Source organism: Mirounga leonina, unplaced genomic scaffold, assembly GCF_011800145.1.
Source record: "Mirounga leonina isolate KUSES-001 unplaced genomic scaffold, KU_Mleo_1.0 Mir_53, whole genome shotgun sequence".
NCBI classification, from domain to species: domain Eukaryota; kingdom Metazoa; phylum Chordata; class Mammalia; order Carnivora; family Phocidae; genus Mirounga; species Mirounga leonina.
In genome coordinates this window covers 82,103,839-82,125,430 of record NW_023270807.1, presented here as the reverse complement: position 1 = coordinate 82,125,430, position 21,592 = coordinate 82,103,839, and the positions used below count along the sequence as shown (strand labels likewise).

Below are 21,592 nucleotides of genomic sequence, written 5' to 3'. Positions count from 1 at the left end.
AATGCCATTTATGGTGAATGCCTAGTTTTGTCTACCTGGGTTCCTGAGTCACAATGTATCAGTTTGATCTCTGGGGGACCTGGAGACTGGTCAGTCATAAAAGAGCTTCATACCTAAATGATTGACCTCCCAATAAAAATCCTGAGTAGCAAGACTTGGGTGAGTTTCCTTGGTTGGCAATACTTCATAAGTGTTGTCATACGTTGTTGCTGGAGAAATAAATACTTTCTGTATGATTCTGTTGGGAGAGGATAACTGGAAATTTGCACTTGGTCTCTTCTAGACAATTCCCTATGCACCTTTGTCTTTGCTGATTCTTTCCCCATAATAAACCATTACTTGAGTACAACAAATTTTCAGAATTCTGTGAATCCTTCTCACACACCATGAGTAAACACACTCAACACACTGTGGTAAAGATAATAGGATGTTTATACCTATAAAAACAGGTTACCCAAAGTGATAGCTTTGCTTTGTTTTTTGTGACAATCTTCAAACCAAAACATTTTAGACCTTTTTATAGGTCTTCAAGCTAATCCTATTCTACATCCCCATGCTCACTTCAACCCTCCTCACAAGTAATGATCAATTTCTACAAAATTTTCATAGACCTTACACGTGATTGCATAGCATGTCAGCTTCATGCCACAACTTTAAGTTTCTAGACTCCTACTTATTTAGTCCTGAGTCTGCACCATATTTTTTTCTTTAGTGAGTGGTAGCTAGGTTCATTGGATTGAAAAGTGCTTGGTTCTGATTTTTCTCAGGTTCTACAACAGACAAATACTAAGCCAAAACTAAATAGCAAATATGGTGGATATAGCACCAACTTATATATCTGTCTTCATAGCCTAACTAAAAGGGCCTTTTGAGGCTGACAGGAGATGAATTGAAGATAAAATCTTTTTAGAACACTAGAACTCTGCTTTCTGGTCATGTCTCAACTTGTAGAGAATTAATTAGTTATAGCTGGTTCTACTTCCTTCCTCCTTTTCCAATCTCCCTTGAGAGTATATCTAAGTAATTTCTTATTTAAGGATTGTGTTTCCAAAGTTTTCTTTCAAATGATATTAGCTTCAAAACAGTGAAAACATCACAGTTTGATATTTAATATATTTTAGAGTGGCACAATTCAAACACAAAGGCATAGTGTTCCAGGACTTATATTGAACCTTTATAGAGACAAGTTCCCCACCTTCTACTAGATTGCTAACATAGGCAATCTTGGCAGCTTGGTTCTCAATTCTTTTTATGGGTTCCAAGGTACATAACTGCTTTTTCAAAACTTCTTTGTGGTTCATCAACAATGCCATACATGAAGCGGCTATGATTATATTCCTGAATCATTTTTGGAAGACCGTTTTGATATGAATTTTTGATTTGCAGATTGAGAGTGAATCTTCTGCTTTATGGGTAAGTTCCTTGAGCAATTTAATTTACTATGCCGTCAGTATCGAATTATTAATAAAATCTGTTATTTTTCACTATTCCCTTATTTGCTATTATTACTCATTTATCAAATCATAGGTGATATACTACACATAAAGCAATATGCAAGATGCCTGAGGGAATATAAAAATGTTCAGGAGGATTATGGCAAAGGAAGTAAGAGTATGGACAAGTAAGTATACTACAAGGCAGAAGGAAGTCACTGCCCCTAAAGGGTTACTGAGGACATGCTGTGAGTCAGACACCAGATTTCATCTCCAGAGTCCTCCATGCCTCTGCAGGAAAAATAAGACAGAAAAATAAGACAGGTGTCAAAGTAACTGATCCTAAATATCTAATAATGGTGAGTTTGCAAATTCCAGCCCAAATGTTATTTTAGTCATGAGATTTCTCTCTCCTTTAGCTATCATTCTATTACCTCTTTGTACTGATCAACTTCAAAAAGAGTTAATATATAATTTAATAAAATTTTTAAAAGTTGTTCTGTTTTTTTAAACAAAAGGGGGGGTCTAATTTATTCTCTCTCAGCATTCAAATGGACAGCTCGTCAATCCAGTAATTTTAATATTTAACTTGTTTAGAATTCTAATATAATTCAATAGATTTTTTTTTTGTAATTTACAAATTTACTGATCATTTTTACACCTAAGCCCATGAAATAGGTAATTTCTAGAACACTCCCAACTTCCACTCTAGAGATTAATATTCCCTTATATCACCATATTTTCTTAAAACCAAATATTCCACTTTCTTGGTTTCTCAACCATCATTCTAGTTGATTAAAATAATTAAATAGCAACTAATAATAGTCAACCACTTTTCCATGGTAAATAATTAATCTGTGTAACAAATATTTTTATTCTTATATCTGCTGATGATAAACAGTGCCTCTTCACTTTAGACCAGCGCTTCCCAGCCTAGTTTTTATTTTCAAGCCCCTAAGGAGACAATTTCATTACCTTTTTCTTTTTTTTCATAATCATCCTCACCATGAAATCTTCATTCCACAGATATAGTCTGTGTACAGATACACTGTGTGAATATGTTTGCCGTACCGTATATGTAAAATGAAAATGGCATTTTCACCCCTCTTAGAACCAATGTTCACCCCCTTAGGGAGAAATGCATGCTTTAGATACATATTTAGCTGAGTAGGTAAGTAGATATGTTGTGGCCAATCCTACAAAATATTTATAATAACTGCCTTTCTCCTTTGGTAGTCTTTTCCTCTAAAACCAAAGTTGAATTAGAAAAACCTTACTAGGTTCTTTTTTTTTTTTTTTAGTGTTTTTTTATTGTTATGTTAATCCCCATACATTACATCATTAGTTTTAGATGTAGTGTTCCATGATTCATTGTTTGTGCATAACACCCAGTGCTCCATGCAGAATGTGCCCTCCTCAATACCCACCACCAGGCTAACCCATCCTCCCACCCCCCTCCCCTCTAGAACCCTCAGTTTGTTTTTCAGAGTCCATCATCTCTCATGGTTCGTCTACCCCTCCAATTTCCCCCCCTTCATTCTTCCCCTCCTGCTATCTTTTTTTTTTTTTCTTAACATATATTGCATTATTTGTTTCAGAGGTACAGATCTGAGATTCAACAGTCTTGCACAATTCACAGTGCTTACCAGATACTGTTGGGTTGACACCAATTTTCTTTTTGCTAGCATTTCCTCGGCACAGGCTCTCTCTAGAGAAATAGAGCCACAATCGGTTCCCTGTATCCGTGCTCAGGAAGCTGCCTTCTTATAAATTAGGTACAACTTCAGCCGTACATGTTTAACTGTGATTGTTAGTCGACTGGGAATTCTATTGACAAAGTTACCCGGAGTATCTCCAGTGACATTTAAGTTATTTTTTGTGATAATTGCTCCAGGAATGTTGCAGTCATGCCTGTTTTTTGGGGCATTTGTAGTCAATTACAGATTTTCCTCTGTTTTGGGTTTCATTCTAATGCATCCAAGTATTAAAAGAAGTTAACAAAAGAAGGATAATCACCTAATTAGCAGTATTTGTTGAGTGCTTACTCTTTAAATACACTGCTCCATGGCTAAATAATAAGCAGTTGGTGGTTAGGAAGAAAGAAGAAAACAGAAGAAAACGAGTCCTCACTTTGCACAACTTCAGCTTTTCTTATTAAAAAATTGATTAACTTAATATTTCTCAACTGTCGCTGTTGCAAGAGACGAATTCCGGTATGCACTTTTCATGGTCAAAAATTTACATCTGTAATTTAGATTCAGGACCAAATATATAAATTGAATGCCTTTTGTAGAAATACCCAGGGTTTGAGCCTAACAAGTTAATGAGGTGATCATTCCTGTATATAAATGGAAAAAAAGGGAAATACAAAACCAATAAAAGTCTTAGCACACACCATGAAAATCCTATTAGAGGAAATGAGTGGAAACTTAGCTCTACTTGTAAAAAGAAATATAAATAAACAGAAAAAGTAATTAGTACGTTTTTATGATTATCCCTTATACTTGCAAAAGGCTTCGATGTTATAATTACACCTATTGAGAGTTAGGCAAGAAAGATTTAATATCATCATTTTATAGATTAAGAAATAAGAATCAGCCAATTTCAGTGACTTTCAAATTTTTGCAATTATTTCATTTTCTTTCTTCCTTCTTTTTTATGTATGAGTCACTGCCAGCTTCTTATTGATCGATGAAGAGAAAAAATAACAGAAGTGAGATTGATATTAAATAGATTGCAAGTTGTGAAAAGATAATAAAGGAACAGACAAAGATGTTACAAGTGATCATGGCAGGAGAATGATTTCTATCAGGGGGTCTAGGATCCCAGCTTTGCTAAGAAAGTGGAGATGAGCCTTGAAAACTGCCCAGCAAGCAATGGGCCACAGCTCGGGATGAGGTTTTCCCACTCATCTTAATAGACTCTGGGGGCGCCTGGGTGGCTCAGATGGTTGAGCGTCTGCCTTCGGCTCAGGTCATGATCCCAAAGTCCTGGAATCGAGCCCCATATCGGGCTCCGGGCTCAGCGGGGAGCCTGCTTCTCCCTCTCCCTCTGCCCCTGCTTATGCTCTCTCTCTCTCTGTATCTCTGTGTCTCAAATGAATAAATAAAATCTTTAAAAACAAGTAAATAAATAAATAGACTCTGAAATTCCAAAAAGAGCTTGGTGCCCCCAAGGAATGTAAGCCAGGCTGGAAGACAGGGACCGAAGCTCCAGAACATTCTGGGAAGATAACCCAAGGTCAGGTCACATAAGCTTGTAGGCCAGTAAGGACTTAACGGAAAGTGCAGTAAAAAACCCAAAGCAAAGCACAATGAAAATACACACTTTGATTTCTAATCTTTTACTTCACTATTTATCTTTCTATTAAAGACTTTGATAAAATAAAAGCACATGTTCCAACCTAGATCAAGGTCAGTTTATATTATGTATCAGAGTCTGCAATCCAATGGCTTTTGAATGGATAACATGACACCAAACTTCAAAAGAGCCAATTTCTAGCATGTGGTACTTAAAATAAATACCAAGAGTCTGAACAGCATTTACATTCAACTGACTTATACATCTGAGAATGTTTGCCTCTTGTAATTCACAAGAAGATAGAGGAATTTCAAAAATTTTAATAATGCATAAAAATTAGTAAGTATTTTCATGTCTTGAGCTAGCGCTGTTTTCATATTTTGAAATATAATGAGGATGATGTTCATTAATATCATTGTCTAAACAAGGATATAACAGAAAATTTATGTGTAAAATTGATAGTAGTTGATACATATTAATTTCATTTACCTCTTTTCAAATCAGGAATTTTTTTTTCCTTTGATTAAAGAAATTTTAAATTAGGAATTATTTTAAAGCACCAGAAAAGTACATATGACAATTATCCATTATCCATAACCTAGAGGTTGAAAATATTAACATTTTCCCATGTGTGCCTCAGATATATATTTTAAAGGAATATTTAGGCACATTTGAATCTCACTTCACTTCTATCGTAGTCCTTTCCCTTTTCTCTAGAGTTTACTCCTCTGAAATACACATATCAGTGTATTTAAAAATTTTTAATTTATATATGTGTGTGTCCACACAATATAAAACTGTTTTATGTCTTACAACTTCAGACAAATGAAAGCATGATGACACTGGTTTTCCTCACCTCACCTGAAGTTTCTGAAATTTATCAATGCTGAAACATGAGGACCTATTTCATTCACTGGAACTGTTTCTTGTGTCAAATTTTATGAAAATATTGCACTTCATTTTTCTTACTGATTTACGGATATTTCAACTTTTTTCTAATTTTTATCATAACAAGTAGGTATATGGTGAACATCTTTGCTTCTTTCTACACATTGTACAAGTTTCTTTAGTGTGAATATCTAGACGTGGAGTTACTGACTGACAGGACTTCATTATCTTAACGATACCAGATACCCTACTGTCCTCCTAAGCTCGTAGTACTAATTTACCCAAATGACAGCGGTAGTAAACATTTCCATTTCTCCAGGTTTTCACCAGGATTTGATATTATTCTCTATTTCCCCATTTAAAATTTTATCTTACGTTCTTCAATAATCTTCTTAAAAAGTATCTCCATTTAAAAATACTTATTTCTAGGTATCATATAGTTTTTGTTGCTATTCTAAATATTTTCATTACATTTTTTAATTGGTTATCACTGATGTATAGAAATGCATTGCTTTTTATAAACTGATTCTTGCATTCTTCAAGCCAGTGGGACTCTCTCCTGGTTTCAATATGTTTCTTGCTAATGTACATCATCGAGTAGTGTTTTCAATGCACTTGGACGGAGAATGGTCAACACACACAGTAATCTGATATTTGTCTCTTGTACATATGATACATATTTGTCTCTAGTACATATGATATATACAATAAAAATATATCTAATACATTTAACACTCTTTCAATCTTAACTTGTGGGCAAGTTTTCTACTAGGAGCTTTGGTGGTGGATTTCTTTTTTATCTTCTTCAAATGGAAAATATTGAATTTTCTTTAATTCTTGACAATTCTTCTCTCCACCATTTTTGGATATTCTTTCTCACCTATTTCATCTAGTCTCTTTTTTGGCGACTCCTGCTACTTATGTTGAATTTTATCCTTCTATGAGCCGCACCACTTAGCATCTCATATTTTTCATTTCTTTACCTCCCTGTGTCAATTTATAGGTAATTTCCTCAGGCCTGCATTTCTAATTCTCTCTTAAGCAGCTTCTAATATTTTTCTCAGCCCATTCACTGAATTTTAAATTTCAACTAAATTTTAAATTTCAACTCTATATAATTTTTATTTCTAGAGGTAAATGATATTGACTGCTTTTCCAAAGCTGCTTGTTTATTTTAATATAGGGCCCTATTTTGTACGGTTTTTCCTATTTTTTATTCTTCTATCTTCAAATCATATTTTATGATTATACATTTTTCACATATTTTTCTGATTCATATGATAAAAATATATACTTTTATGTTTATACAAATTATTTCAGACTATCTTATTCTTCTAGGCCTTAGTGTACAAACATTCTGACTTTTGTGGCTTCTGATTTCATTTTGTAGTTATTTTCCTTTTGTGCAGTGTACTGCTTTATGGTGAGCTTATCATCAGGTGAGGCAAGTAAGTGGGAATGCCACTTGCCTGACTTGTTGAAGAATTCTAACATAAAGGGAGAATAAAACTGACCCCGTTCCCATGTGGTGCACAGGTTTGGGTGTTTGCTTCCTCACTGCACACTAATTTTTCTCCACCTAGAGCCCCAAAGGAGAAATAAAGATACCGTTGCCCCCGCCAGCTTGCAGGTGGAATTTTCTAGTGCCTGTTTCACTGTCAGGGGACAATTCTAGAGTCTAAGTGAAAACTAAGTGAACTTAGTTTTAAATTCCCTCCATGAGCCCAAACCCTAATGTCAAGTCCTAGAGAGGCCATTGAAACTCCCAACTTTAACCCACATTTTTGGATTAAGACCAGCCTCCCATCCCCCACCCTATGACCTTTGTTGTTCAGCTTTGCTTAGGCTTATGCTTATTAACTTAAATTTCCCTCTTGGGTCTGACATCTAGAAATTTCCCTCTCTTTCCTGAATCAACATGATTACAAATTTATTTACTTTGTTTCATCCAGCATATTTGTACTTGAAGTGGCAGAAATGGTGCCCATTTTTCTCAGTACGATATCTTACCAGAATGTTAACCATTTAAAATTTACAATAGAAATATACTGAAACCCAAGACTTCATAACCAAGTGCTTTCTTAAAGTGTCTACATACTTCAGTAAAGACAATATTTCTTCCTACTGAAAATCATAAAAAAAAAATTACATGGTATAGTGCAACCAAATAAATGTGTACATGTTTTCTGGATAATATGCATTTTGGAAATGAGCATTTATATTGATATCATTTTATTTGAATTTAAGTCTCCGGTATCTTAGCTGCTCAATGAAGTATTGCTTGTTAAATACCATTTAGATTGATCCATATTGTTTCAAATAACTAGTGGACACACCTATGTCTAATCATGTTTTTGTAAAACAGAACGACCCACTACATTTCTCTCTACATTAATAAATATCTGTTCAGTATTTAAATTGTATGCATATTTTGTTGGAACACTGGGTATTTATTATTCTTTTAAACAAGAGACTATAGGTACTTAATTAAGTACATTACATGCATGCATATTATAATTCACTTGCTGTATGCATATAATTAGTGATTTTTAAAATTATGTTTATGTCTATTGAAATCTGTTTTCTGCAAGTTTTTATCCTAAAAAAAAAAAAACATTTAGTTTTGTCTAAGAGGTTATAGTCATCTATTTAAAATATCACACAGTTGAAGGGCAACTCTTTTAATGACGCTACTTATTCTTTTATGATTTCTTTTTTTTTTTTAAGATTTTATTTATTTGACAGAGAGAAACACAGCGAGAGAGGGAACACAAGCAGAGGGAGGGGGAGAGGGAGAAGCAGGCTTCCTGCCGAGCAGAGAGCCCAATGCGGGCTCGATCCCAGGACCCTGGGATCATGACCTGAGCCGAAGGCAGATGCTTAACAACTGAGCCACCCAGGCGCCCCTCTTTTATGATTTCTTAATTGCTGCTTTGTGTTTTAATTGTCTGTGTAGAGCTTCAAGTGTCTTTGTAAGAGGCATGTTTCTTAACTAGGATGGTAATCGCTTGGTACAAGACAGAGGCAGGCAGAGATCTGGCAGGGGGCAGGCAGTGGCTCAAGGAGCTTTCACTCAGAGTCCTGCTAGTGGCTCTAGCTCTCTTGTTCTAGCCTTTCTCTCTATATTTACCAAAGAAAGGAAAAAATGAGGCCTGCATCCCTCACTCACTTGTTACTCTTTCCTTGCAAATACCAGACATCTCCAGTGTATGAACAGTAGGTATATAAAAACATTCCTTTTCTTTTTTCCAGTTTGATTTCCTGTATTCTAGAGACTCGGGAGATTTCTCTTCATTTTAAGTTCAGCTTTGCCTGTCCTTTATTTGAACAAGTGATAAAAGTTAGAGATTTCCGGGGAGTTTTGTAAAAGAAATAAAATCCACAAAAGCTACATTTTGGTAAATATTAGAGAAGATGAACTAAGCCTGTAGGATTGTCCAAAAAGACACACAGGATGAAGAGCAGAGGTTAGGGTCCTTAAACAAGCAACCACCCACAGACGGCGACAGAGTCTTGGTCTGCGCTGTGGCAGTTTGTCATTTCAAAGAATATTGGAATAAAATGTACTATATCTAGGAAATTTACTATGTTCCAGTACATGAAAACTTTTACTATAGATTATGGACTTTCTGCCAGTTTACACAGACAAAAGTTGTATAGTTTCAGTAGTCAAAAAAATCACCTAAATGACCCATGATATAACATAAGCCTATTATGTAACTATTATAATATTTAGCTTCTTATGTCAGACATTCTTGTCCCAATAAATATACACATCACATTAATACTAATATTTACTTCTTGTGTTATATCGTAATGCTTGTATGCACATACACACATAACAAATGGAAGCATATAATTTACAGCTTCTTGGATAAGATTAATGATTTAATAGAGGTTCTTAATAAGGTTCCACCCATGATTGAGAACAAAGAAAAAAAAATAAGTAACATTCACTTTTATAGCAGTACGGCATTCTAACTTTTTCAATGATTGTTCATCCTCTCGACTAATGTCGATAATAACACTGCTCAATCCCAACGTTTTGGAACTGATTGGTACAGTTAAAGGAAATCAGTTCTATCGTTTTAGACTTGGACATGCCTCTGTTTCCTCTGTGTGTGCAAGCGAAGGTTGTAACGCATCCCTCCGCGTCAACATGATGAGCTATTAGCTGAGTATGTGCAACAGAGAAGGTCGTATTTCTGAAAGTACTCTTAGGAGGGAAAATTGAGGCTTTAATCAATTCCCCTGGGGCTTCTTACATTTTCGGTAATAAAACAGAAGAATCAGAAGGTAGCATTTTCAGACAATCTGGGTCTAAACTTCAGGAGATTATTTAAAACGCCAGAATGTAACCCTCGGCAGAATTACTTTCAGAGTTAGATACAAAGTTACGGTAGGTTTGAGCGTATAATCGTTTTACATGGTTGCTCTTTGTAATGCTGTTTTTCCATTCACAGGCTAGCTGGGTAATGGGGGAAAGGTGTTTTTGCTATAAAGTGACACCTCAGGCGCCTGGGTGGCTCAGGTGGTTGAGCGACTGCCTTCGGCTCAGGTCATGATCCTGGAGTCCCTGGATCGAGTCCCGCATCGGGCTCCCTGCTCGGCAGGGAGTCTGCTTCTCCCTCTGACCCTCCCCCGTCTCATGCTCTCTCTCATTCTCTCTCTCTCTCAAACAAATAAATAAATGTTAAAAAAAAAAAAAAAAAAAAAGTAACACCTCTTCTTAGGGTGACCGGTCCTTCTTGAGTTGGTAGGTTTTTAGACAAGTGGTGGATGTATGGCAGCCGCCAACCTGGTTGTAGAGGCACATAGAGGAGGACCACAGGGAGAATAGATGGTGGATATTTACAGGAGAAATTGTTCCAACTGGCTTACTGTCAACAGACAGAACAGAACAGAGAAGCCAAGGAAAAGGACCTTCTGTCCTGACAGCCAGCTTTAGCGGCATACACAACACACCTTGCAGTTGCAGGGTCCAAAACAAGGGTCCTCATTTGTGCTCCCTGCACCACTGCAGTTGCACGGCTTGCAGTGAGGGTAGCCAGCGTAGCCCCGGGCACAGCGGTCACAGCTCACGCCTCTGAAGCCAGGTCTGCAATGACAGGACCCAGGTGCCAGACCTAAGGGAAGACGAGCCCCACATCGACAAGTGAAAAACACACACACACTTCAGTTCCCAAGGCTTTAGGGATAAGAACATTTGAAATTCTATTTTGACACAAAAACGAATTCACGAATATTGATAAAAAAGAGTTAAAACCAAAGGGTATAAGGTTTAATTAGAAGCTGGCTACGAGTCGGTAACACAGCATCTCTTACATATCTTTAAAATATGATTAACATAATAATAAAAAATAAAATAGATTTGAATTAAATAAGAAAAATAAAAATACTAAGAATGAACAAAAGAAAGATAAAAGTCTCGAAGCATCTACCAAATCTAAGACTACAGAAGAACTGCCACAATGATCAAGGACTCATCTCCATAACTGACTGACATTCAAAGAATAAGCAGTGACCTGTGATACCTGTTGCTTCATAACTCAGACTATCATGAGATGGAAAAAGTGCCTGGCAAGTAAAAATATACTGCTTAAACCCCAAATTAAACAACAATCATCAAAGTATGACATCACTGAGTACAACAACAACAAAAAGACTGAGAGTTCGTGGGGATAGATATTTTGAGGACAAGACATAGAGGAAAATGAAAGCAATTTAAATTTACTTTTTCTTTTTAAATAGAGAAATGCAAAAGACAATTTTAATTCTCCTTGTTTAGAAAAATGGAAAATGCAGATGAATAAATACAAGTTACTGACTTTCAAAATCTGGAAAAGTATGAGAGCAAATCAGTAAAATATAGCCCACTCAAAAAAGGAAAGGAGGGGAGAAAGAAGCAAAGGAATATTACAGAGGGAGAGCACACAGCAGAATGACTGTCCAACCCACATGCTAATCATATGTAAATGAGTTCACTATCTTACTGCTCCCATTAAAACTATGTACGTGTAATGTTCAGAAGAGATAGGCAAAATAAGAAATATTTTTAAAAAAAAGAATGTAAATCTACATTAAGAGAGCATATAGAGTTGTAATATTAGTAATGGCCGAAGAAGAATCCAATGAAAATAGATTCATTAGGGGGCTCCCGGGTGGCTCAGTTGGTTAATTGCCTTCAACTGGGATCATGATCCCAGGGTCCTGGGATTGAGCCCCACTGCAGGCTCCCTGCTCAGCGGGGCATCTGCTTCTCCTTCTCCCTCTGCCCCTCTCCCCACTAATCCCCCGCTAGTGCTCTCTCTCTCAAATAAATAAATATAATCTTAAAAAAAATAGATTCATTAGGACAAGCCCTCATTTTATATTGATGACAATACAATAAAAAGCATGACTTATTATATTTATACTCCATAGAAGCACTAATTTTAAGTACAAAAATATATAGACAACAAAAGATTTGGGGGCTTAAAAAGAAACTGGCCAAAAATCAGTGGCTGAGAATGACAGTAACCTACTCACTTCAAATATTTGTTGACGAATTAGGGAAAAAAAGACATAGAAAAACGTGAATCATCTACTATTGTTGAATTACACATTATATTGTATATACCTACCTATTGCAGCTCATCATTAATCTACAAAAATGTTCAATTTCTCAAAGCAGAAATGATCCAAGTCTTGTTTTAACATAAATTACTACTTCTATATTTGTAACAAATGTCATGATAAATTACGATTGAAATAATTTGAAATATCAAACATGATAATAGAATATTTTGCAAATTTCCACCACTCTAAAAATGAATAAATATTTCTCTTTTAACTCGAGTGAAAGAGAAATCAAGACTTTAATTGTGATTAAATAGTTTTCTAAGTAGAATATAACAGCAGTGAGAAAGGAACTTAACAGTGTTTATGGAAAAAAAAAGGTAGCCACTTTCAAGCTTAAATACATTAAAAAATGTAAATAAGTTAAAATTTAGCTCATGTAATTATTAAAAAAAAAAGAGAGAAAAACCAAATGAACACCACAGGAAAGAAGATTTGAAAAATAAACAGAAAGAAAATAAGGCAAAAGAGAACTTTAAAGATAATCAAAGATATCAAAAGAGGACAAATGATCAAAGATCACCACAAAAATGTTTTAGTAGCAGTTAGTTTTTACAGTGTTTTCAATGTTTGAAACTCTTATGGAGCATCTAAAACGTGGAGAACTATGTAATTTAGTTTATGAAGCTAGTAAAAACTTGGTATCAAAATCTAACAAAGATAACCCATAAATGAACAAAATAACCCAAAATGAACAATTAAATAGCACTTATTTTACACGAGGCATTATGCTTGGCACTACATACGACACATGGGTTAATTCAGTTAATGCTCAAAACCTCAAAATGAGGTAAACACTATTATGTTTTCCATTTTACAGATGAGGAAACTAAGGCACAGAGAAATGAATTTGTTTGCCAAGATAGCACAGCTAGTGGATGTCATAGCCAAAACCAATTTAACATATGAATTCAGAGGAGCAAATCCTAAATAAAATAAACACCAAACTGAATCCTAAAGTACATTAAAAGGCTCTTACGTGATGACCAAGAAGATTTTATCCTGGTAATTTAAATATTGTTTCATATTAATAAATTCATTTTTAACATATTCATAAGTCAAATGAAAAAGAAATCTGATAATTTCAATAAAGGTTGAAAAAGCATTCCAAAAAATTAACATTTACTTCTCATGTTAAAATCTCCAGACACTGAGACTAAGTGTAGATGTATTCCATACAATGACCATGTCTTTTTTTTTTATTATGTTATGTTAATCACCATACATTACATCATTAGTTTTTGATGTAGTGTTCCATGATTCATGGTTTGCACATAACACCCAATGCTTAATATCGTGTATGTTGTAACATTGTAATATTGCAAACTAGATGTCCAAAGACCCCCTCTTGGTCAGAACATTTGACAACACAGAATAAAGTTAGAGACAGACAGACAGACAGACAGAATGGCTGTGCTGGTTTAAAATAAGGAAACTCCTTGAAGATCAGAAACTACAAAATTAAAAAAAGAGAGAGAAAGAGAAGAGATTCTAAAGAAATAAGCTAGCCCTTAACCAGTATCTTTCCTGGAGTTGACTGACTCTGATTAACTAGACTAGAGCTCTGAGCATGGCTTTATGGAACAAAAGACAAATTCTAGGTACTACTCAAGTTAGGAGATCGTATCAGAGATTATATAAACTCAAGGATCCTGAAAGGATAAACTAGGACATTTACACAAACATGCACACACATACACACACACACAAATCATGGAACACACAAGAAAATAAGGCCCCAGTGAATAAGTTAGCAGAAAAACCAACCCCCAGCATTAGGTTCAGATAGGTAACAGAGAATGTTACTAAGAGATACAGAATATAAAATAAATATACTTAATATGCTTAATGAAAAAAATTGTATTAAATATAGATCAATTTAAAAGAGACTACTGAAAAAACAAAATACAGCTAGAAACTCTCTTTATAAAATATACCAAATAAATTCCATACCGATTAAGGAACTAAGTATCAAAAAGTGAAATAATAAAAATTAAGAAAATGAATACATTTGTCTGATCTTGGGATAGATGAGAGTTTTAGAATTCTAAAGGCATATCAGAAATTCAATTAAAATATTAAAATATAATAATCTTGACATAATACCTTATTATAGCTAAAGAAGTTTTCTAAGTTGTAATAGGTGATTATATAAAAAATTTTAAAGTTTCATATATAAAAAAAATCTTAATAATAGCGAGACACAAAATCTGTTTACATTTATAACAAATTTAACATACGGTTGTTGTTTTTAATATTTAAAGAGCTCTTACAAATCTATGAGGGAAAATCCACCTTATACCAAAAGTAACCAGTTTTCTGGTAATCAAGTTAATGCCATAAAATACCATTTCCCACTATCTGGTTACTCATACTAAGAACTCCAAAGCATTAGACTACAACTTAGACTCTCCTAAAAAATCATCAAGCTAAACATGAAGATAAAAATGTATAATGGGAATGTGTCTAATTTTGTAACCCAGGTCTATATTGAATAATATATAATTATAATATTATAAACTTTGATTATTGCATTTCAATTTTAAAATTAGAAGAATTAATTAGGTCTCAAATATAACTGTATGATCTTGTTTGGGGGGAATCACTGATTTTTATTTTTTGTTGCATTTAGTTTTTCCAGTTTTATTGACAAATAATTGACATGTCATTGTATAAGTTTAAGATGTACAATGTTTTGACTTGATAGACTTATATTTTGTGAAATGATTACTACAGTAGTGTTAGTTAACACTTCCATCACCTCACATAATTTCATTTTGTGGTGAGAACAGTTAAGATCTATGCTCTTAGCAACTTTTGAGTATGTAATACAGTACTGTTAACTATAATCCCCATGATGTATATTAAATTCCTGGATCTCGTTAGTCTTATAACTGAAAGTTTGTGTCCTTTGACCGGCATCTCCCCATTCCCCCCACCTCCCAGTCCCTGGCAACCTCCATTCTGTTCTGTTTTGTTTTTTTTTTCAATATGTTCACCTTTTTTAGATTCCACACATAAGTGATATCATACAGTTATTGTCTTTCTCTGTCTCACTTATTTCACTTAGCATAATGCCCTCAAGGTCTGTTCACATTGTCACATAATGGCAGGATTTTCTTCTTTCCCATGGTTGAATAATATTCGATGATATGTATGACATATCTATTTATGTGTGTATGTATATCTATATACCTATATCTAGATGAACTTTGAAAAGATAAAGATGCAACTGACAGATATGCCAAGTGAGTTGGAAGATCAGTGGGGAGTATAGGGACTTACACATAGTAGGAACCTCAAAAGAGGAGTCTAAATTTAATGGCTCATAAAATAATGACTTGAACTTTTTATTTAACATGATAAAGATACCATACATAAGAAAAATGTCTGAATAGTGGAGAGAAGGAAGGAAGCAGTGTGAATGAAAACATTTGTCTTTTAAGATGGAGAGTCAGTAGGCAATATTTAATGGTGATGAAAGTACTAAGAATACTATTTAGATATTGTCTGGAAGATAAGTTTTTCCAGAACTTAATAGAAGAAATGGCTCAGTGTGATAAAATTTGGAAATGAGATTGGGGGATGAATAAGTTGAAGAGGATACTATTGCTATTTATTTTATTCTCTTCCCAGTTGTTAAAATTTTACTTTTACTATGTATGGTTTTTATAATAATTGAAAAATATTTATACACAAATATCTTCACTAAAGCACTGGTTACAATAAACAAAATTAGAAACAATCTTAATAGCTATTAAAAGTTGAGTGGGTAAATAAATTATGGTGTATCCACGTAATGATATACTATTCAGGTACTAAAACCAGATTTCAGAGAAACTCTCAACAGTTTGGGGAAAAACTCATTATGTGAAGTTAACACAAACATGTTAATAAGAGTATTTATGATGAATTACCACTGCATTGTATGCTTATTTTTCTACTTTTCAATATTTTATCACTTTTTCAAAAATAATACACTTTAAAAAGTACAAAAATAAAAAGTACAGAAAAAAGTTAAATGACATTACTGAAAATAACATGATTTAGTTGTTACTACAAAAAGATAAGGAGCCATAAAATGAAAAATGACCTCAATAATTCACCATTTGAGATTTAAAATAATCAGAGTTTTAATTTTTTAAGATTTCAGACTGTAGGGTTTACCTTGATAATCTTACAGTTTTATAAAGAAACCAGGTAAGCTACACTGTGCCAAAGAAACATTACCAGTGTTTTAACTTGAGAGCAATGGGAGGAAAAACCCTATATTGTAGCCATGATTTATTTTCGTCTTTCCTAAGAGAAGAATCCACTCTTAGCAGTATAAAGAAACTGTTTCAGATACGTCCTAATGTTCTACTTAACTGTGGCAAGCAACTCTCCTGGAAGTCACTCTTCAACATTTTATATCAAGGAGTTATTTTGGCATTTGATTCTTCAATGTTTGGAGTTCATCACAAATTTCAATCCTCAAAGAAAGTATTTGGCTTAAATTTCTGTCAGCCTCTTTCCCTTCATTAACTCATGACTACTATCTATTGTTAGTCCTTTATGTACAGTTTTGCTTTCTGTACTATTGACTACATCTCGGTGTGTGATGTCCGTTCTCACCTCCCATGCAGCACACACATCCCTCAGTGAATGCTGTCTTTTCAGGCCTGAAACCACAGAAACTACAAAAAACAATTCAATAAATAACAAGACATTAAAAGATTATATACATCACAGATTTCTGATTGACCAGAAGATAGATGTGCATAGATATGTAAATATGTATATATGAATATACATATATATGCATATAATGCAAAATAAATTATTTAACTCTTTTTGCTTTTAAAGCATTATAATTAATTAATTGTAATTAATTTACAGGAAAATAATTATTGAGATGAATAAAAAACTGCTTCCTGGAAGGAACATTGATAGATATGAGAATAAAATTATTAAATGAATGAAATTCACTGCAAAATGTTACCCTAAAAATAATCATATCTGACTTTTCGTTGCCCTTTTATCAAAACAACAGCTCTCTGCTATCGCTCTCACCTCGGCGAGCATGTTTTTCATCCTTCACACAGACTTCATTTAAGGAACCAACTGGATCACAATGGCATGGCTGGCATGGTCTTGGATAATTTGGAGATACCTAACAAGAATATTAAATGGTTCTTAGTCAAATGTAATAAAAACGTCAATATTTTTCAACTTGGCAAACTTCTAAGGACAAAATAAATTTAATAATACATAGTAATAAATTATATTGAGAAAATTATATAGGAAATTATCTTTAATATATATTTGCAATTTCCAAAATCCCTTTCTTCTAAATAGATACACAAATGCAAAGAAGATAGTACAATATACTTCTATTTATTGCTACCTATATTCAGCAATTATCAAGATTTTGCCATATGAGTTCCATCATTTTTCATTCTTTGCTGAAGTTTAAAGAAAACTGCAGATAGAATATTTTAATCCTTACACATTTTAGTATGCATCTTTCTTTTACAATCATAGTATCATTATAATAAATAAAATAACAATATTTACTTGATAGTCTCTAATATATATTCCTTAATAAAATCCTTCTGATTGTTTTTTTGTGTTTTTCTTTTCTTACAACATAGTTCAAAATTAGTAATTTCCCCAAATTTATTTTTTAGGAAGTTTGTTCACGTTGATCATGATGTGGCTAATTAAAAATAGAAATTTCGGGGCGCCTGGGTGGCTCAGTTGGTTAAGCGACTGCTTTCGGCTCAGGTCATGATCCCAGGGTCCTCGGATCGAGTCCCGCATCGGGCTCCCTGCTCCGCGGGAAGCCTGCTTCTCCCTTTCCCACTCCCCCTGCTTGTGTTCCCTCTCTCGCTGTGTCTCTCTCTGTCAGATAAATAAATAAAATCTTAAAAAAATAAAAAATAAAAAAAATAAAAATAGAAATTTATATTTGGTGCTGAAAAAAATAATATTAAGTAGGCAAATTAAACATTTGGCTTCCTGGAAAGACAGCATCAGCCAAGGGCAAACAATGTAGTCTCCACAATTAGGAAAATGTGAGCTCACATCTCAGTGTGCCTGCTGACTAGCTATGTGACATCATGTAACTTCTCTACTTCCTTGTGATCTGAGGATCTCAGTAGCAACTACAGTGATATTATTGAACTAAAATTAAAAGGAAGAACATATAAAAGATCTGATAAGATTCCTCAGATATATTAAATATTCAATACAACTAATTTTAATGTTAAAATTTTTAATTAAACAAACCTAGACTATGATAATATGCTGTAATTACAATACTTGTTTTCCAGATGCAATAGGATAAGAAGAAAAATAAATTTGCCTAGGGTATACCTAAATACTGTGCACATACTCTCTCTGTGTGTCTCTCTCTCTCTCTACTCTATATAATCTATTCATATAAATATATGTATTTCCCCCATAAAATATAGCCATACATATGTATATATCTATACTTTATTTATAAATGTAATCTTGTTTACTAATATAAATCAAAGTGTTATAACTAGAGTTATTTACATGTCTGATAGAATATCAATCAGCTCTATTCACAGATCAGTTTTAAAATCATCATTTAAGACACATTTATTCATTCCCCATTATGAAGTAAGAACTGTGCAAAAGCACAGATAGGTAAGGCCTGGTGTCTGCCTTAAATAACAGGCTTGAAAGGTATTGATTAAATAAAATGTGCTAAGTGATAAAATAGACATACAAACAGAGCATTAGGGCACAAAAGAGGAGGGAGTAATAATACAACACAATGAAGTCAACAATGTTTCACAGAAGTGACATTTAGACTGAAGCTTGAAGTATGAGGAACAGTTTCAGAATAGGTATGGGAGAAGGGCTCTCTACCTAGAAAAAAAACACCAAGACATGAAAACAAAAAATGAAAAAAAAAAAAAAAACCCTCTGTGGACAAAAGACAAAAAAAATTCTTTTAAATGAGATCTTGGCTGTAATAAATATGATTCATGATTCCAATGATGAGCTTGAGTAAATCAAAGTCTCCTAATTCATTATCCTTCTTTGTGGTAATTGGGGAAATCTGCCAGATTGCTGACTAGGAATCTTTCTAACATGAGATCCTATAAATATATCAACTTTGCACATCATTTTTAATTTTATTAAAATAATTCAGATTACTAATTAGTTCTCAAAATAAACATTGCATTATATATATTTGATTTAACTATTAAATATATGGATTTAGTAAATAAATCTTAAATCAGATTTTAGGACAATAATTTTTAAAATGTTGTAGAGGTGTTATTTAGTTGACAACTGCAATGCAAAAAAAATTTTCTTTTTATATCTTTATAAAAATGAAATGGACTTCTGGGGCCCTTGGGTGGCTGGGTCAGTTGAGCGTTCAACTCTTGATTTCAGCTCAGGTCATGATCTCAGGGTCCTGTGTTGGCTCCATGCTCAGTGGGAGTCTGCTTCCCTCCCACTCTCTCTGCCCCTCCCTCTGCTCATGCACTTCCCTCTCTCTCTCAAATAAATAAATCTTAAAAAAAAATGAATTAGGCTTCTACCCAAATATTAGGCACTTGAGAGATTTGAATTTTTAACAAATAGTGTAGCATAAGTATTTTTATAAGTATTAAAACACCATAATCTAGGCTCTGATTCACTTAATTGACTTGTAATAAAAACATGAAGCTTCCAGGTTTTATAATGGCTGTGTCTTGTATGGTCCAATCTACTCTCAGATAGCAATTATTAATTCTGGACAAAATATGAAAGTAAAATATTTAAGGGCCTGGGAAATTAATCAAAAGCAGGCAGAACTTGGAAGAGTTTGAGGTTTGGAAGAATCTGAGGTTTGAAAGAAAAAAATATAGTAGCTGAGATCTACGTTCAGAGATGGGGAGCACCAAAATCTGCATATCAACACTCTTCGAATGCTTAACTGATCCCTTAATCATACATCCATTCAGGAGACTCCAAGGAATCCAGTGGAAAGTAATAGCAGGAAAGCTCAATGATGTGAGTAAAGTTTTCAGGTCTGCATACCATAGAGTAAACAGAGATTGGAGTTGTCAACCAAGTTAGCAAGATTAGACAACCACCTTGAGCTTTTATTATTATTATTATTATTATTATTATTATTATTGTTGTTGTTGTTGTTGTTATGTTAATCACCATACATTACAACATTAGTTTTTGATGTAGTGTTCCATGATTCATTGTTTGCATATAACACCCAGTGCTCCATGCAGAACGTGCCCTCCTTAATACCCATCACCAGGCTAACCCATTCCCCCACCCTCTCCCCTCTAGAACCCTCAGTTTGTTTTTCAGAGTCCATAGTAGCTCTCTGTTAATCTACCCTAACACAGTGTAAAGCAAGCCTCTACATAATCTAGTTTAAAACTACTAGAACGAATAAAGGAACTCAGGTATAGGATATAACATCAATATTTGAAAATCTTGATAATAATATTAAACAATCTTAAAATTATTTTTTATAATAATACATAAATATACTAAGAATTAACAAAAGACATGCAAGATCTCTGTACTGAAAACACTGCTGTGAATATTTAAAGGACATATAAATAATTGGAGAGACATGCTATATTCATGGATTACAAGACCCAATATTAGCGTTCGTTCTCTCCATATCTGTATTTAGATTCTATACAACAGTCTCAACTAATATTTCTGTCATTGACAACTTCATTCTAAAATTTGTACAGGAATATAAAGAAATCATTATGTCCAAAACAATCTTCAAAAGGAAGAATAAAGTTAGTGCACTTAGGTTTCTGAATTCTAGACTTATTAAAGGTAAAATAAATCAAGATACAATGCTATTAATGCAAGGATGGACAAAAAAATCCATGGGACAGAACTAGGGCTCCAGAAATTGACCCACATGATCAAACCACATGATTTGCCACAAATTCCTCAAAGCAATTTATTTATTTATTTTTTGAAGATTTTATTTATTTATTTGAGAGAGAGAGAGAGCACAAACAGAGGGAGTGACAGGCAGAAGGAGAGGGAGAATAAATCTCCCTGCTCTGTGGGGAGCTGGATGTGGGCTCCATCCCAGGACCCTGAGATCACGGCCTGAACCAAAGACAGAGGCTTAACCAACTGAGTCACTCAGGCGCCCTGCCTCAAAGCAATTTAAAGGAAAAAAAGAAGTACTTAAAAAAAAAAAAAAAGTTCTGGAACAACAGGCTAACCATGTAGATCTTAAAATTATTTTATACCACACTCAAAGATTTGTTTGAGATGGGTCATAGATCTAAAAGCTAAAATTATAATGTTTCTAGAATTAAAAAAAATACCTTGGCTTGAAGGGAAACTTC

General features: G+C 33.9%; 1 protein-coding gene across 1 annotated transcript in view; it reads right to left on the bottom strand.

Annotated features, from left to right (window-relative positions):
* LAMA2 (laminin subunit alpha 2) overlaps nucleotides 1-21,592 on the bottom strand; it is a 617,443-nt gene that overhangs the window by 331,822 nt on the left and 264,029 nt on the right. Inside the window, exons 9-10 of the mRNA XM_034990595.1 lie at nucleotides 17,292-17,391; nucleotides 10,587-10,747 (exon numbers count right to left, since the gene is read on the bottom strand). Coding sequence (XP_034846486.1) covers nucleotides 10,587-10,747; nucleotides 17,292-17,391 — 261 coding nt within the window. The remainder of the gene's footprint in view (nucleotides 1-10,586; nucleotides 10,748-17,291; nucleotides 17,392-21,592) is intronic.